This window comes from Rhinolophus sinicus, linkage group LG12 (genome assembly GCF_036562045.2).
Source record: "Rhinolophus sinicus isolate RSC01 linkage group LG12, ASM3656204v1, whole genome shotgun sequence".
Taxonomy (NCBI): Eukaryota; Metazoa; Chordata; class Mammalia; order Chiroptera; family Rhinolophidae; genus Rhinolophus; species Rhinolophus sinicus.
Window position 1 is genome coordinate 36,332,812 of NC_133761.1, and position 18,147 is coordinate 36,350,958.

Genomic DNA, 18,147 nt, shown 5'->3' on the forward strand with positions numbered 1-18,147 from the left:
TTATTAATCCACCCTCCACAAATTCTTCCAAACCACTGGTCACAAACTCAAGTGCTTATCGAGTAAGCAAGTAACATGAATGTATGAATCAGACCCGGTGTGCGATAGTAGCTCATGATGGGACCTGTGGCCAAATGGAGAGTCCACGTCCTATCTAAAGGCATTCAATTTCTCATTCTTTTCAAATGTTATGCCCGCAAAACAAAATATGCCTACAGATCTAATTTGGTCCAATCTGCCAGGTTGTGACTTCTGGGTAATAATATCAACAACAACATTTATTGTTTACTACATGTAGGTCACTGTTCCAGGTACTTTATACGTATTAATTCATTTACTTCTTACAACTGTCGAGGTTGACATGATTCTGCTTAACTTACAAATGGAGCAGCTGAGGCACAGGAGAGGTCATGTAACTTGCTGATGTTACACAGCTATTAAGTAGGGTGGTGGAACTCTGATTTGAACCTAGGCAGTCAGACTTCTCCAGACTCCACTCTAAAATAAGTGCTTCATAGCACTATATGCTACTGCTCTGTATCTAAACTTTAAAATTTTCTTTATTCAGCTTATAATACAGAATGAGTTACATATTTAATAATTTATTGTGCCAAATACCATTTGTTTTTGTTTTTGGACAAACTCTTTTAAGCAGTACATACAGATTTGATGGAAAAATTCATGTCCATCCAAGGGCCTTAATTTGTAAGAAATAACTTTGCAGTTACCCAAGAAATATATGTTCATTACAGAAAAAAGCAGGTAGAGCGGTGTCCAAGTTATTTAATGTATTCTCACAGTCACTCCCCCAACCCCTCTCCCCTCCTCCAACCCACTTCTGATACCCTTCCCAATTCTGGGTGCATGTGGTTTTGTGCTCAGTCCTCCTTACAGGTACAAATAGTAGGATGTTTTGTTTTGTTTTGAATAACCATCTGCATAATGTTTACAACTCTGTAGATCTTTCTGGACCAGGCAATCGATTAGGCCAGTGTCTGCAGAGACATCCTATTCATACGAGCCAAAACAAATCTAAGGGCACCTAGGGATTTGCTGAAATGGGAAAATATTAACTCGCAAGTCTTTGATCTTAATTCAACGGATTTTACTAGCACAGGGGATGTGGCCACTTTTCATTCAAAAACTTTCCTAACAACTCTGAACATTACATTCTGTTCTTTTCACTTAATTTAAAGCCAAAAATTAAGAAGCTTGACGTAGGTTATCCATTCTGCTTCCCCGCCTTTGTTCATATTGCTCCCTCAGCCAGGACTTCCCCACAACACCTACACCCTCTTCCCACACCCTAGCTGCTACACAACCTTCCCAACACTCCTCACATCCTACCTCCTCTTGGAAACCTTCTTTGTCCTCCAAAGTGGTGCTTGCCCCCCGAATATATCTCTGAGAGACTGGCACTTAATATCTATTTCAGTTGTCTATTTCTCTCTCGCCTAATTTGTAGTTGGAATTGATGTAGTAACTATACTTTTTTAAACATAATTTGTACCTAAAATTTATGTAGTAAATTCTTCTGAAAAAAGTTGTGCCCTTGAACTTTAAAACTTAGCAATTTATATTACAATCTTGAGAATGGTAAAAATACATGGGTTGTGGGCTTTGGCACTAAAGTAATGTGGGTTTGGCATCTAGTTCTAGTTCTAATGGCTGCGTGACCTTGAACTTTATGTCTCTGAGGCAGTTTTATCATTAGGAAAATAAAGACGTACTTCTCTGTGAAGATTAATGCATAAGAGTACAGTGCACACCACCTGTCCAAATTCATGCTAAGTGTTAGCTGCTGTTATATTTTTCAAGAGTAATTTAATCAAAGGGAGAGATTTAACCAAAAGGAATGAAAGATTGTTGCCAGTTGACTGGGAACTACCCAAAACATATTTTGTAATGATATGCAACTTTACCTACATTGGGATTAATCTGTAATTTATACTTAGCATTGTTATCTATCCACGTATTCAGTATCGAAATACATCTTAAATGGTTTAAAAAATGTATCTGACTCCTTTAAAATGCTCTAATAAAAAAAGAGTTTTGAAAAATTACAAAGAATATTGGCACCATTTAAGGGAGTATCTTTCATGCCAGGAAGTGTCTCTGAATAAAACACCACCTTAATCTCTAGGAGACAGAAACTTCAGTTCATCCAAATCTCTAAGCATCAAATTTAAAATAACTTAGAAAGTATTTTCAACTCATTTAATAGTAAACTGGCTTCTGAGCCAGTAAAAAAATCCAGTAATACAGTTGAGTGTTTAAACCCTTGTTTTTAAGACCCTTAGACAAGAACCAATATGCTTAGCAGCTGACTGCTGCCAAGTTTAACCTGGAAAGACCCACAGACAATGCTGACTAACAAAGACTACACCTAATGAACTCTTCAACCCTGGTTCATTCAGAATCCCAAGAGGAAATGTGTCCCATTTCCTTGTACTTGCCTTTTTCAGATAAACTAAAAGGCGGTCTCTAAAGCCACAGAATTAAACAAACGGATATTCTTTCAGCATCAGTATCAACTAAGCGTATGCTAACATATACAATCACATTGCACACTGATTCAATTATACATTAATCTCTACTTGTTCTAAATCAGAAGCCATTCTAGGTGCTGGGGGAGTCCCAAGATGAACAAAACAATGTATTGTTACCCACAGGCAGCTCTAAGTTTGAGCTTGACTTACAAAACAGTAGTATTTTAAGTCATCACTAATTCAAAACTGAAGTAGGCACTAATTCATAGCTGAGATGGGATAGCAGAACAGTACCCCAGAGCTGTGAGTGGGCAGGAGACAAGGCCACTGAAGAGGCAGGAAAAGAAAACTATAGCATAATCTTGGTCTTGGGAGTAACAGACTCATTCAGATTCCAGACCTGCCATTACCAGCAATGCAAACATATCTGATTTGGCAATTAGTGTGTATTTCATAATTAAAATTTTTAATTACCAAACATTCTTTATTTCAGTTTTAAAGATCAAATGAGAACAGTGATGGAAGTGTATAGCACAGAGCTTATCACTGGGACACTCAACTAGTATACTAGTTTTAAAAATGTAGTATCCCCTTAAGGAATATTCAATACAATTTTGTTAATATGATTTATATTAATACATGGTAATACAATTTTGTTCAAAACCGTGTTTCCCCGAAAATAAGACAGCCGGACCATCAGCTCTAACGTGTTTTATTTTAATATAAGACCGGGTCTTATTTTAATATAGGACCCAGTCTTATGTAATATAATGTAATACCAGGTCTTATAGAATACCTGTTCTTACATAATATAAGACCAGGTCTTATATAAGACCGGGTATAATATAATATAATATAATATAATATAATATAATATATAATGTTAATATAATACCGGGTCTTATATTAATTTTTGCAGCAAAAGATGCATTAGAGCCGATGGTCCACCTAGATATTGTTTTCGGTGAAAGACGGTACAATTTTGCTCATGATCATGATGATGCAGACAGAGAGTGAGCAGTAGTGTTAATGAAAAAGTTTTCAAATCAATCAGAACTAAATTCAAATTAGGTTTCCAGCTCTTGATAGCCAGCTGTCTTACCTTAAAGAAGTTATTTTATCATCATGGAGAAATTTTCACAGGATTGTAAAAATTAAATGTTAGGGATATAAAGCCCTCAGCATAGTGACTGACACTCCTGAAATATTAACTTCACTCTTCATGACCCCTAAATAAACATTTCCAAGCTGTACTAGACATTTGAGTTCTGGCTCTCAGCATGCAAACCCAGCACTACTGGAGCCCCTTCCCTCTTCTCCAGAGGTGAGAAAGGGAGGAGACAGTTCTTCTCCCTGCCCTCTGCTGGTGAAGCATGGCCTGCAGACTAAGCACAGCTAAAATAATGCTCCCTCCTGGGGCTCCAATTTTACAGGATGACACAGCAGACACTTTCAGGGCTGGTGGTAACAATGGCAGTGCCTGTGGCAGAATCTCAGCAGTATCTTGGCACCCTAGTACCACAGCAACTTCTCATCAATTCTGTGAGCTACACACATCATCCTTGTGGGGACAGAGTTCCAGAGAGCAGTTTCCAGGCTCTCAGCCTCACGTGGAAAGGTGCTGGCTCGGGTAGTAGATGGCCGTCAGCTGTGGCTAGTTGGCCATCAGCTGTAACCGGTTAGCCAATTAGCCAATGATATAACTTCCGCGGCTGCGTTGGTTGGTCAGTTGGTTGGTTGGCAGGCAGAGAAGCAGTCAGCGGGTTGCAGGTCGTGTGACTCCAGCCTCCAGTGAGACTGTAGTGCCTCCAGTGAGACTATAGTGGTATGACTCCCCTATCTTTGGCTCCGTGGGTGTTTTTTTTTGGCCTAGCTATACCCTGCGTTCTTATGTGGGGAGCAGGAGCAGAGACCCCACGGGCCGCCTTGCACGACAAATGGCGCAGTGAGCAGGGTGTGGTGCAGGCCAGGGCCTACCGAAGGATGGTGGAGCAGTTTGTGCGTGTGAGAGCTCAGCTTCGGGAGGCCCGTTAGGAGCAACACTGGGAACGGGAGGACATGGATGGCTCTCCACCCAGCGAGGAGAGGGCCCTGCAGGTTTTGGCTGAGTGGTTGCCAGAGGAGGTGAAGGCTACAGCCGGCCGTGTGGGCTGGATGTTCCTCACAGCCTTGAGTCGTAACATGGAAAATGCGCTTCATGAAACAGCCCAGGTGCCGGACCAGGTGTCCCAGTTGGAGGCGCTGGAAGCTTGGGTCCGCCTGTTAGAAGAGGGGCCCCACATTGGAGACTCTGAGGTAGAGGCGGAGGAAGCGAGTGGAGACAATGTAGCTCCCAAGCCCCAAGCCTGGCCAATCTTGAAGCAAAGGGTAAAACGTGAGCAACCTTTGGGCCCCGGGGGCATTGCTGCTGGCAATCCAGCTGTGACTGAGTTCACAACCTACACCCCTTACACTCCCACTGAGTTGCAGCAGCTGGGGAGGCGGTCTCAGCTTGGCTACTATGTTTATGGGATGAGGGGGCAGACAGCATTCTCTGCTCCCCAGGCGAGATGGAAAAGCTAGCCTTTGTGACAGTGCATCCGTCCCTGAGACAAAGGTTACAGAACTGCCATAGGTTGGCCCAAAACCAGGCTAACCATTCTCTAAGAGAGGCTCACTGCTGCGGTACACACAGTATGGGGACCGCAAGCTGCCAGACACTGTGAATAAATGGCAGTCATATACGGAACTTAACTCAAATCATCCGTGAAATGGGTATGAGACATGCTATGTTCAACCCTAATATGCAGGGGCTGGATGACGAGCTTTTTACAGCCAGCATGAGAGATCTGGTTTTGGATACTGCACCTGCGAGTGCTTTTGGATCCTTGGTTGCCATTCTTACACCCTATGTGGGGTGACAGATCCATGAAGTTACAACTGCCATGGCCACCCTAGGGGATGTTGAAAGCCAGAGGCAAATGAAGTTAAGACAGGAGGTCCGAGCAGTCGAGACCTAGAAGCCCAAATCAAAAGTAAAGGGAAAGGGGCGAGGTCGCAGGACTCAGAGAGTAACACACGCACAGATGTGGCATGATCTCGTGGCAGCAGGGGTCGATCGGGAAAAAATAGACTGACAACCCAATGCATTCTTGTTGGAACTTTGGAAACAGTTGCGTCCGGAACAGCATTTCTGGCGAAGTCTAAAGAAATCTGGAAAGCGAGACCCATGTCCCTCCAGGACATCATGTGGCCGCTTGAGGCCGACTCCTTTCAGCTTGATTAGGGGTGGGGCCAAAGTACCCGGTCAGAGGGGACGAGCAGGGACCAGAGGCCCCACGTGGAACTGTCCATACATTGGTCCCCTTCTAATGTGCAGAGGGTTTTAGCCCTAGTTGACACTGGCGCAGACTGCAGTCTTGTTTATGGGAACCCAGAACTGTTCCCCGGACCAGCAATCTGCATTGATGGCTACGGGGGAAAGACTGTAACTGTAAAAGTTGTTTGCTTACCACTGGGTATAGGAAGGGTTCCCCCTCGTACCTACAAGGTTTATTTCTCCCCCATTCTGGAGTATATTCTAGGGGTGGACGGGCCACATGGCCTCAGCTTACAGATATCGGTAGGAGAGTTCCGTCTCCAGATCTAGGTGGTGAAAGCAGTGATACGCGGGCATGCTCACCACCCTCCTCAAGTGTTGCACAGCGCCGGCGCGTGGTTACAGTGCGCGTGGTTACAGTGCGACAGCACCGCCTGCCAGGAAGGGAGAAGACTGGTGGTACCCTAAGAAGTCCAGGAAGTCTGGCTGTGCCCAGAAGGACTGGTGGTGCCCTGAGAAACCCTGGCTGTCCAGGCTCCTCGCATAGGAATCCTCGCAGAAGACGCTTGTCGTGTAGATTGTCGTGTAGATTGTGAGGTGAGACACTGTAGGAGTGGAATGTGGGGACAGAGTCCCAGAGAGCAGTTTCCAGGCTCTCGGCCTCACGTGGAAAGGTGCTGGCTCGGGTAGTAGATGGCCGTCAGCTGTGGCTAGCTGGCCGTCAGCTGTAACAAGTTAGCCAATTAGCCACTGATATAACTGCCGCAGCTGCGTTGGTTGGTCAGTTGGTTGGTTGGCAGGCAGAGAAGTGGACAGCAGGTTGTAGGTCATGTGGATCCAGCCTCCAGTGAGACCATAGTGGTACAACTCCCCTATCTATGGCTCTGTGGGTGTTCCTTTTTGGCTTAGCCATATCCTGCGTTCTTATGTGGGGAGCGGGAGCAGAGACCCCCGCAGGCCGCCTTGAATGGCGCAGTGAGCAGGGTCTCCTCATGACAATCCTTATGTAAACAGTCAGTTCCTGTTGTTTATAAAGCAGAACCCTAACAAGTATACTTTTGTAAAACTAATTAAAGTAAATTAATATCAGTGCCATGAAATTATTTTAATATCTTTTTCTCCATGATTGAAAATACAAAGATAACGGAAGCAATGGATTCTTCTGCTGTAAAGATGGGTGGAATATATTAAAATCCACTTGTTGAATTTTCTTTAAATAGTCCTCCAGAACAACCTAAAAAAGGAAAATGGTTACTAGATCACAGAATGATTAAGTCTTTAAAAGAAACTAAAGAAAAATTACAAGTATTAAGGCTATTTTCATTTCCCTGAGATGGTTTTCTACACACTAAAAATTTAAATGTGAATTTTAAAAGAGAAAGAGAAAATAAAGATATCTTTTAAGAAGTTTCTATTAGGCCAGTAAAACAGGATTATAAAGCTAGTAGCAGAAATATCAAGTCAATTCAGATAATTTACAGTGTTCTGCTCAAAATTTAAACTATCAGAGAAATAAATTATTATTCACCAGGTCTTATTACCAAGCTCTGCCAAATACAAAAGGGGTGTTTTGAACAAGGAAAATGACCACCACTACCACCACCCCTGCCTGTAGAAATGCACTATGCCAGAGGAGGAGCTCAAGCTGTTTGTTTAAAAAATTATTTTGTGAAAAAATTTAATGGGTCCCTATGGGGACAGAGCCAAAAGTGCAGTTTCCAGGCTCTTGGCCTCATGTGGAAAGGTGCTGGCTCAGGTAGTAAATGGCCATCAACTGTGATTGCATGGCCATCAGCTGTGGCTAGTTGGCCATCAGCTGTAACCAGTGAGCCATTGGCCACTAACATAACTGCCGTGGCTACGCTAGCAGCAAATGGGGGCTAGCAAGAAGATGGTGGCTGAGCTACTAAGAGCGGATTGCAGTTAGCACAGCGGACTGCAGTTAGCAAGTGAGGTTGGCTGTCAGAGAGAAGTGGACGGCAGGTTGCAGATAGTGTGGCTCCTGCTTTCCATGTCTCCCACGCAGCTGCCAGAGAGATTATAGTGGTATGACTCCCCTCTCTATGGCTCCGTGTGTGTTCCTTTTTGGCTTCACCATGCCCTGTGTTCTTATGTGGGGAGCGGGACCGGAGACCCCGCATGACACTCTGAATAACAGTCCCCATGCTTTTGCTAGAATACAATTTGCAATTAGGAAGAAAAATCATAGGTCCCCATAATGTCACCAATGCTTCCCCCTCACACAACTTGACAAAGCTTTCATTGGGATGGGGGGCAGGATGGAAAACACTCACAATGGGCAGTACTCTTTACTTTATGGTTTTTACTTATTTTTATTAATTTATAAATTTTTATTTCAGTAACTTTCCTATTAAACAGAGAAGCCACTTAGTGTTGCACTGCACAGTTCTCAGTCCATGTGCACAGCTCCCCCTAGAGTTCTGCAGCAGTACCTGTGTGATCCAACAGAGACCATGCTTGTGGATTCTCTATTCAGATGAGCAAAAAGAAAACAAAAAGGGTTGGATTTTCTCCCACTTTTTTCCTATACATTTATAAACAGATGAGTGTACATAAAAACAAATTCGGTATCTACTTTTTAAACCCTAAACTTATATATGTGGACAACAGGAGACAACTGCATGAATGTGCACAGCTGCCTTGTGTTATATTAGAAAAAAACCTGGAAACAACCCAGAAGAACTTCTTTGACAAAAAAAAAAAAAAGGCAAAGTGTTCACATAAAGAAATATTATGCTACAGTGAAATGAATGTACTATAGTTAGATGCAATAATACAGATAAATCTTAGAAACGTGTGTGACCTAGAAGACATAAACAGAAAGTGATCCATTTTTATAAAGCTCAAAAACAAAACTAAGCAACATATTGTTTAGGAATACATAAAACGGGGAAAGCTTTTTTGGAATAAAAGCAAGAGAATAACAAATACAAAATTCAGGATAGCTACTTGGAAGAAGGCAGAGGCAGGGGGATGAGATGGGGAAAACACATGAATGCAATTTAATGGTGACATTCTAGTTACTGGATTGAGTGGTGAGTTCATGGGTATTCATTATGTTATGTTTTATAATACATGCATACATATACAGATAAATCATATTCATTTGTATATATCAAATATTAAATATTTTAAAAGAGAATAAGAGAAAAAAATTGATACTTTAGTATACTTTCACATGTTCATTTCTTGGAAAAAGGAGCTCATGTTAATCATAATGTTCTGTAATCTGCTTTTTTTATCGTTTAATATATTGTGATCAACTATCCATCTCTAAGAATTCTATTATGTTAATTTTAATAGTTTTATAAAATATCTAATTATAAGGAATAGTTAATGAAATTAAGGTACAGGCACATAATAGAATATTATACAATCATTAAATATATTTATAAATACTTTTAATGCTTTGATTAAATGCTTGATGAGTAGGACACTGACACATAGTGTGATTTCAACTACACACAAAAATTCATTAAAAAAAGAACAGAATAAATAGTGGTTATCTCTAGGTCCTGGAGTTATAGGTAATTATTTTCTTCCAATATTCTTTCTATGTTGTCCAAATCTCTATTATGAGAATGTATTGCTTTTACAATTAGGAGAAATTCCATTAAAATACTGATGAAATATGACCTCCAAATTAGAGCTCAACTGGACAGTCACAAACTAGGATTTGGTTCCAAAGGAAGTTTAGTTAATGGTAAATAAATTGTTCAATATAACAAATTCATTGTAAAATTCTCAAACACATTACAATTTCTGAATATGGCTTCTTAAAGCTTCATCTATGGTGAAGAACATACTATACACTAGACTAGTTATTTTTAAATAGTTTTTAAACAGCAAAATCTTTTCTTTGAACAAAATAATTAACAGATGCCTCATATGTAAAACAAATAAGAGATGTGGCTCAGCTGGAATGAGGATGAAGGACAGTAGCAAGCAGTCCCTCAGGAATTGCCATGTAGTCCCTCCAGTTCCTCCTGGCACTGGATGGAAACTGAGAGCTAGACGTCAGCCCCAAAATCTGCATTTCTAACAAGTTCCCTGGTAAGGCTGATATTGCTGGTCCAGGGAACACACCATGAGAACCACTGGTCTAAGATAGTGGTTGTCAGGCCTAGCTGCACAATTACTGGGGGAGCTTTTAAAAAAGTATTAATGCCTGGATTCAACCTCTTAGATATTGTGATTTAACTGGTTGGGGGTTGGGGGGCAACACTGCTTTGGGTTTTTTCTTTTGTTTTAAAGTTTCCCAAGTGATTCTAATGGGCAATCAGAGTTCAGAATAACCTTTTTCACAGAAGTGAACAAAACGAAGTCCTTAACCTTCACGGAGCTTAGTAAGTTAAACAGGTGATGGTACATCATCAAATAATCATTAAAACCAAATGATCAAATAAATATTAAAAACAGTAAGACAGAACAGTATGTGTTGACACAGAAAGATGCTTGACACCCCAATTACACAAAAAAATACATATGTAATTATATGAACATTAAAAGTCCAGAAATATCAACAGACATTATCTCTGGAAAGGATGGAATTATGAGAGGATTCTGATTTCCTATTTTGCCTCCTCTTATATTATATGAACATCTAAAATATTATTGTACTACTTTTATAATAAGTAAACCCACTAAAGAAACAAAATGATTTTGAATACTCAGATCTGAGACCTAGGATAGAAGATATTACGGGGCAGAAATGAAATTTTAAACATATTTTAGGAAAAAAGGTAGAAGGATGTTTAGTATTATATAAAAAGCATGAGTTTTCAATTTTCAAAGATCCCAAATGTCTGAACCTTGGCTTTTATCTATAAAATGAAGTAAACCATGCCTAAGAATGATTAGGAATAAAGTATGAAATGACCTAGCTCAGCACCTGTCCCATAATAGGTGCTAAATAATTGGACACTATTCTCATTTTCCAAACCTGACTACACATCAGAATCACTTGGGGAACTTTTTAAAATCACAGATTCCCCTAGGAATACCCACCCCCAATCCCAAGAGTCTTATTTAGTATGAAGACCCCCAAGAATCTGTATTTTTTCCTAAAGCTTTCCAGGTTATTCTGATGCAGCACTGGTCTGTGAACCACTGTTAGAAAGCAGTGCTACAATGGTCCCAAAGGAGAAAATATTACTAGAATAATACTCATGTAACTATATGTAGCCTAATAATTCTACAAGGTGGTTTTACATAGGTTCCCATTTTACCTATGAGTAAACTGAGGAACATGGTGGTTAATGACCTTAAACTCCCATGGCCAGTAAGTGGCAAAACAGATTCAAACTGATGCAGTCTGGCTGCAGTCAGTGCTACCACTAACTCATTCACCGGCCTCTGAGAAATACAGCATGACCATCAACAAAAGCAGAATACAACTAATAAAACCCACCATAAGGGAGGGAAACAAAAGCAAAGCCTCCAAACTAGAGAACTGCACTGGGAAGTTCATAAAATAGAAAAAGAGATCAGACACATCTGCTTCATTAATTAAACAGCCTTCTCTGTTAATCTACTTACCGTCTGAAGAAAAGCAGGAAATGCTTTCACAGGAACACTTTTACGAAAGGATCTAGCCTAAAGAAGGAAGACAAAAGGAAACTGCTTTGAAAAACAAGTATTGCTGGAAACACTCTCCCCCAGAATGTGAACACAAAGCGACACCAGCAGTTTTACAACATGGCTAGGTCCTCTCTCAAAAGCAAGAAAACAGCTCTCATCTCCTGCTAACTATGATTAATTTCTTAAGCCTAAATGACTCAGGAAAAAGTACTATTATTAAGAATTCCATTCTTCCTTACAGATTGGCTTTGGCATTTTCCAGCTGCCATATAACATCTTAAAACTTTGACCCTCTAGCTTGGTGGTTGGGATAAATGAAGAAATACTTGCATTAACAAGTTCCAGCACCTCCCCAGTTCAGATCATTATTATCTCCTGTTTAGATGAATATAAGATCCTCTTAGCTGATCTTCCTGTCTCTGTGTTCCCCAAACTTTAATTCATGCCACAAAGCCAGCCAAATTAATGCACTTAAGTCACTGTTTTATTTTTACTTTAACTTACCTCCCTGATAGATCAAGTCTCAACTATTCATCTTGGAATCCACATCTTGACTCTCACCTCATTTATCCAACCTGCTTCCCTACTACTCTGGACTATGAAGCCAGGATCCACTCAGGCTGATGTCCACCATTCCACACTCACCAAGCCTACTCCTGTCTCCAAGCCTTCAATTATATTATCAGATATTGCCTCTACTTCCTGGCTCACTTCTTAACCTGCTATCCTCTGGCTTTATCCCCATCTACTAAAATTGCCCACGATTCACTATCACACCCATCTTTTCTCTTCAATCTCCCTGTAGCATGCATGGCTTTACTGTTCCCCTTTCTTGGAATTTGCTTCTCCCTTGGTTTCGAACACACTGATTCTCAGTTCTCCTACTTCTTTCATCATTGTTCCCTTCTTTTTCCCAATAAATGGCCCTTTTCCCTTTTACCTGAGAAATGGAGGTGGGCCTCAAGGTTCTGCCTTTGGTCCACTTATCTAGATGAACATTCTCCTCGGGCAACACCATCCAAACTCAGAGCTTTAACCTCCCAGGTGGATGACTCCCAAATCTATCTCTCCAGTTCTGCACTCCCTTAAAAGTCAAAATCCTGCATTCTTTTTTTTCTTTTTAATTAATTTCAGGTGTACAAAACAATGAAATAGTTAGACCTTTATCATTTATATCCCTCACAAAGTGATAACCCCCTCCCTCAATCTACCACCCCTCTGACATCGCATACAGCCATTACACTTCCACTGTCTCTATTCCTTATGCTGTACTCCACTTAAAATCCTGCATTCTTCAATAGCCCGTCTCCCTAAACATCCTCTAAACCCCTTATTCAATGATATCCAGTAGCTAGTCCAAAGTCTACTGATCAGCACCTAGCATACTATGCTTTTTTATTATAGTCTCTGAATAGCATCATCATTATTTCTACTTGAACTCTGTGCAGCCCTCAACATTCCCTTTTCCTAATCCTGCCACAATCAGTTATCAAGTCTAGCCAATTCTACCTCTGTTGTGTGTGTGGATGTACATGTATATATATATATGTATACACATACATACATACATATACACAAACATCTACCCCCTCTAAAACAGATACTCGTTAAATCTGTAGGAGATTTACTAGTGATTATTTACTAGTGATTATTGTTAGAGTAGGCAGAATGGGAGCCAAATCACAGCACGATAAACAGTACCAGGAGGGTGAGGGTCTTGAGGGAACAATGAATGCAGACCACTTACTCAAAAAAGGTTGTGAGGGAAAAATAAGAAACAGAAGGGTCCACTGGCTGCCTATAACTTCAGAAGGCAGTAGCAACAATCCAGAAGATAAAAGGGATCTTATCATAGAGGCTGACTGAAAAACACCAGCTGGAACTACTGAGGATACCAAGGTCCTAGAAGAGGTTTGAGAGGCATTGGATTGCAAGGCAGAAACACGTTGCCCTGAGACAGAGAAATGGTGAGTGAATGGATCAGAGAGGAGCCTAACTGGGGGAGCTCAGGCTTGACTTACTCAGTGAAAGGTGTATACACCTGCTGAGAGAGAGACTTTTTTAAAAATAAAGGAAGTTTACAATAGTCCCTGAGATAAATCTACTGGAATTTCAATGAGAAATGGAATATGGACTACCAAGTAGGGAATACTATAACTATGCTCTAGGAATAGCCACACCTAGAAATGATAGGCTCCTAAATGATTTGGCAAAAAGAGGCCACTTACATGCTTTAGGTGCAAGTGTGCCTGACTGGCAATGTCATATATCACATCTCGCACATTTTTATCTTGGTTCTTCCGCAGAAAATCCTCTTGTGAAACACCATGCTGTTTTGGAAAATACAGTATGTTAGCAATTGAAAAACACACTTAAAACTAACTTAGCTCAAGAGAACAGTATGTACAGTATAATGCCTATTTTGTTTTTTAAAATATGTGTATGTGTACATATATGGGTATGTGTGTCTGTGTGTGGTTATATAGAGACACACACATATATACACACACTCCTGGAAGAATATGCAACACAAAATGTTAATTAACGACAATTAACAGGTAGAACAAAAATACACAAGCAACAAAAAAACATAAGTTTTAAAGTACAGATAATAATGAATCTCATACAGAAAACAAAAGTTCTCATAAACAATATTACTTTTTTAAGGATTCTCTCCTTTAAAATAAAGAACAGGGTATGATGAACACTAGGAATAATTACTGTAATTGCTTAAAAGGGAGTAAGACAGCAACATGAAGCTCCACCAACTGAGGTTCTCCGGATCTTCTTACTCATAGCTCCACCAGAGATCTACAATGCCTGACTGGTAAAACTCTCACTTGATAACTATGGACCAAAAAAGCAATACGCATTCATTTCAAAGCAATTATTTGACTAGCCTGAGTAAAGAACCAAGAGATAACATCCCTCCCATGATCCTGAGGTAAATTGTTAGAGCATAAAAATAACAGCCTTACCAGCATACAAATATCCATGGGAAGGAACACTCTTCTTCTGGTACCATGATATGGTGTTGCTCTCAAGCACGTGACAATGCCTTGTGCTTTTCCAATGTGACTTGCAGCATGATCTGCATGAAGATCCTTTATACCTACGATTTTAGAAATGAAACAGTAGGGCTGCTCTTTTCTCTTTAAATGCATAACAGCTTGATAGAAGTAGCAAGGAGAAATCACCTAAATATGTAGGACTAGGTGTTTATCTAATTTTCATTTATATCTGAAAAACAGGATCTTTGAGTAAAACTGGGCACGAAAACAAGTTGATCATTTACCACGAGCAGGTTTCTGAACTTCAACTTTTAAATAAAAGAGTTTTCCTTACACTACAGCACACCAAGAACACATGTGGAATTTTAATCAGCTATCATGGACAAACATTACAAGTTTTCCATTTCTTCTCCTCAGTGCAATTTCCACATGACCTCATTTTAGGTATATGCTAACAAACATTCTGCTTTTCGCTCCCTCCTTTCATTGTGTTGGCAAACATGTCACCAAATGTGTAGGCAAAGCAGGCCTGGGAAATTCAATAGGAACTTGTGTTATTCTTTTAGGGTGACATAAAGATATATTGCCTTCTTCAAATGGATGGTATTGTCCTTGCCCCAAATAATTTCCTCATTACAACCTCATTACAGTAAGAGCTCACCAACTTAGAATAAAGTTAGAGGAGGAAAAGTACCATCTAAATTAGTTTTTACATTGTTGCTTTTTAAAAGAAAAATTCCATAAAAACTTAGAAATGCAGGTTTATTTCTTCTATTATTATTATTATTTTTTTACATGGGGAAGTATTATTGACAGGGAAGGAAGAGTCACGCTACAGGCCTTCTAATTTGTAGATGTTTAAAAAAGTAAAATCATCTTCAATTACCAGATTATTAACTACAGCATTCCCATGAAGTAACTAAAGTTCTTTTATGAGAGCCTAAGTATTTTGATTAGTCTGCACTCCAAGAAAAAACATATATTCCCCTTCCTGCTTAAAAAAAAAAGAAAAGAAGCCATTCTTTTGTAAATAGTACAAAAAAAAATACTTTAGTGTTAAACTAGTTAGATTTTCAAATTATGAAAAGTGTTTTATTTGAAAAAGAGAAGTATGAAATAAGAAAAAAAAAAAACCTTACCCAATATTTCTAGTGTTAAATAAAGAAGAGAGCTCTGTGTGTTTTCGGCATAATTTTCCAGTTCCTGGATATTACGATATGCTTTGTCATCCAAATTTTTTTCCTACAGTCAAACAAAAGGCAAATAATTTGCTGAATTATCAAAATTTATAAAGACACTTTTTTTGCCAAAAAGGACTGAATAATAAATAATAAAAATGTTAAGTATATATTGTTTAGTACACAATAAGATTAAAATATTAAAGTTCTACACATTCAGTCTTACAAATCATCCCTCAAAGTAATGCTTCAGGAATAATTTCAACACAGAAATTACCCAGAACATGGGTTGGCTTAATTTTTAATTCCTTTGAAAGCCCAAGGTATCATGGGAAACTGAATTTACTGAGCTCTTAAACACTTGAAACATTATCTTCTTAATCCTAGCAATCCCCTCACAACAAAGCACACTAATACTTTTTCCATTTTTCAGATGAAGAAACTGAGTCATGGACACATTAAGTAAGATGTCCAAGGTTACACAGCTAATAAATGGTAGGGATAGGATTCAAACCCACACATTTTGACTGTTAATTCCATGCCCTTAATAAGAAAAAGGTGTCTAGAAAAAGAAAGGAGACTCATAACCAGCCCCCACCCCAAAAGAAACCATGCTGAATAAAGTAACAGGGTTGATGACCCACTCTATTCAAGAAACAGAAGAATGTAAATCCTAGTAAAATCTAGTCACTTCTATAATACATTAACAAAGACTCTGTTGCCAAGATAATACATTCCTTCCTTTTTTTTTTTTTTGTTAAATCAGGAGAAATTGGCACCAGCAATGATCCCAGGAAAATAATACGTTCAAATCTGATACATTTTAAAACAATTCACATATAATTCACATATCATAAAGTTTACCCTTTAAAATATATATTTCAATGGTTTTTAGTATATTTACAAAATTGTGCAACTATCACCGCTAATTCCAGAATGTTTCCATCACCTCAAAAAGAAATCCTATATCCATTAGGCAGTCACTTCCCATTTCCCTTCTTCCCCTCATCTCCTGACAGAGCACTAATCTACTTTCTGTTTCCATGGATTTGTCTGTTCTGGACATTTTATAAAAATACCATGATACAACATGTGGCTTTTTGTATCTGGCTTCTTCCAATTAGCATGTTATCAAGGTTCATCCATGTTGGAGCATCTATCAGTACTTCATTCTTTTTAACTGAAGAAATTATGAATATTCCATTGTACGGATATACCATATTTTGTTTATTCATTCATTAGACTTAGTTGTTCCCACTTTTAGACTATTATGCATAATGCTGCCATGAACATTTGTGCATAAGTTTTGTGTGGACATATGTTTTCATTTCTCTTGGCTGTAAACCTAGGAGTGAAATTGCTGGGTCGATGGTAACTCTATGTTTAACTTTTTACAGAACTGCCGAACTGTTTTACCAAAGCAGCTGCACCATTTTAAATTCCCATCAGCAATGCGTGAAGTGTTCCAATTTCTCCATCCTCACGAACACTTGTTATTGTGCATCTTTATTACAGCCATACTAATGGGGATGAAGTGATATCTCATTATGGTTTTTATTTGCATTTCCATAATGAAAAGATGTTGAACATCTTTTTAGGTGCCTAATGGTCATTTATATACCTTCCTTGGAGAAATGTGTACTCAAATCCTTTGCCTCTTTTAAAATTGGATTATTGCTTTTTACTGTTGATGAATTCTTTACATATTCTAGATACTAGTCCTTATCAAATATATAACTGGCAAATACTTTCTCCCATTCTATGGATTGTTTTTTCACTTTCTTGAATTTTTTTATTTTGATGAATTCCAATTATCTGTTTTTCTCTTATTGCTTGTGTTTTTAGCATCACATCTAAGAAATCACTGCCCAACCAAAAGTCACAAAGACTTACATCTATTCTTTCTCCTAAGAGTTCTACAGTTTAAACTCTTAAATTTAGTGCTTTAATCCATTTCGAGTATGTTGTATATTGTATGAGGTAGGAGTCCAAATTCACTATTTTGCATGTGGATATCCAGTTGTCCCAGCAACATTTGTTGAAAAGGGTATTCTTTCCCCATTGAATTATCTTCACACCTTTTTAAAAAATCAATTGACTATAAATATATGGGTTTATTCCTGGACTATCAATTCCATTCAATTGATCTATATGTCTATGCTATGCCAATACCACACAGTTTGATTACTGTAATTTTGTAATTAAGTTTTAAAATTGAGAAATGTGAGTCCTCTAACTTTATTTTTTTCAAGATTGTTTTGGCGATTCTGGGTCCCTTGCATTTCCATATGAATTTTAAGACCAGCTTGTCAATTTCTGCAAAAAAGGCAGCTGGAATTTTTAGAGATTGCACTGAATCTATAGATCAATGAGGGAAAATTGATCCTAGTCATTTTAAATATCCTTCCCTACAAATGCCAAATGTTATGTTTCATTAAACAGAAAAGTTGCCTCTGGCTTGAGTCCTCTAATTTTCTTTACATCATAAAAACAGAAGACACCTGAAAAACAGAATTTCCTAGTGCAAATTAACTCTATAACTGAGCATTTTCTTAATTCTGAAGCCATTA

The 18,147-nt window shown here is 38.9% G+C and overlaps 1 protein-coding gene across 3 annotated transcripts in view; it reads right to left on the bottom strand.

Moving 5' to 3' along the window:
• Nucleotides 1–542: 542 nt before the first annotated feature.
• Nucleotides 543–18,147, bottom strand: part of NDUFAF6 (NADH:ubiquinone oxidoreductase complex assembly factor 6) — a 36,138-nt gene continuing 18,533 nt past the window's right edge. For 2 of the 3 annotated variants that reach the window (XM_019713346.2, XM_019713347.2), the window contains exons 5-9: nt 15,539–15,641; nt 14,367–14,500; nt 13,617–13,718; nt 11,347–11,403; nt 543–7,021 (exon numbers count right to left, since the gene is read on the bottom strand). In XM_019713346.2, coding sequence (XP_019568905.2) covers nt 6,893–7,021; nt 11,347–11,403; nt 13,617–13,718; nt 14,367–14,500; nt 15,539–15,641 — 525 coding nt within the window. In that variant the 3' untranslated portion in view covers nt 543–6,892. Of the gene's footprint in view, nt 7,022–7,120; nt 8,277–11,346; nt 11,404–13,616; nt 13,719–14,366; nt 14,501–15,538; nt 15,642–18,147 lie in introns of those variants that run through there. The other variant, XM_074316282.1, reaches the window with a different exon arrangement.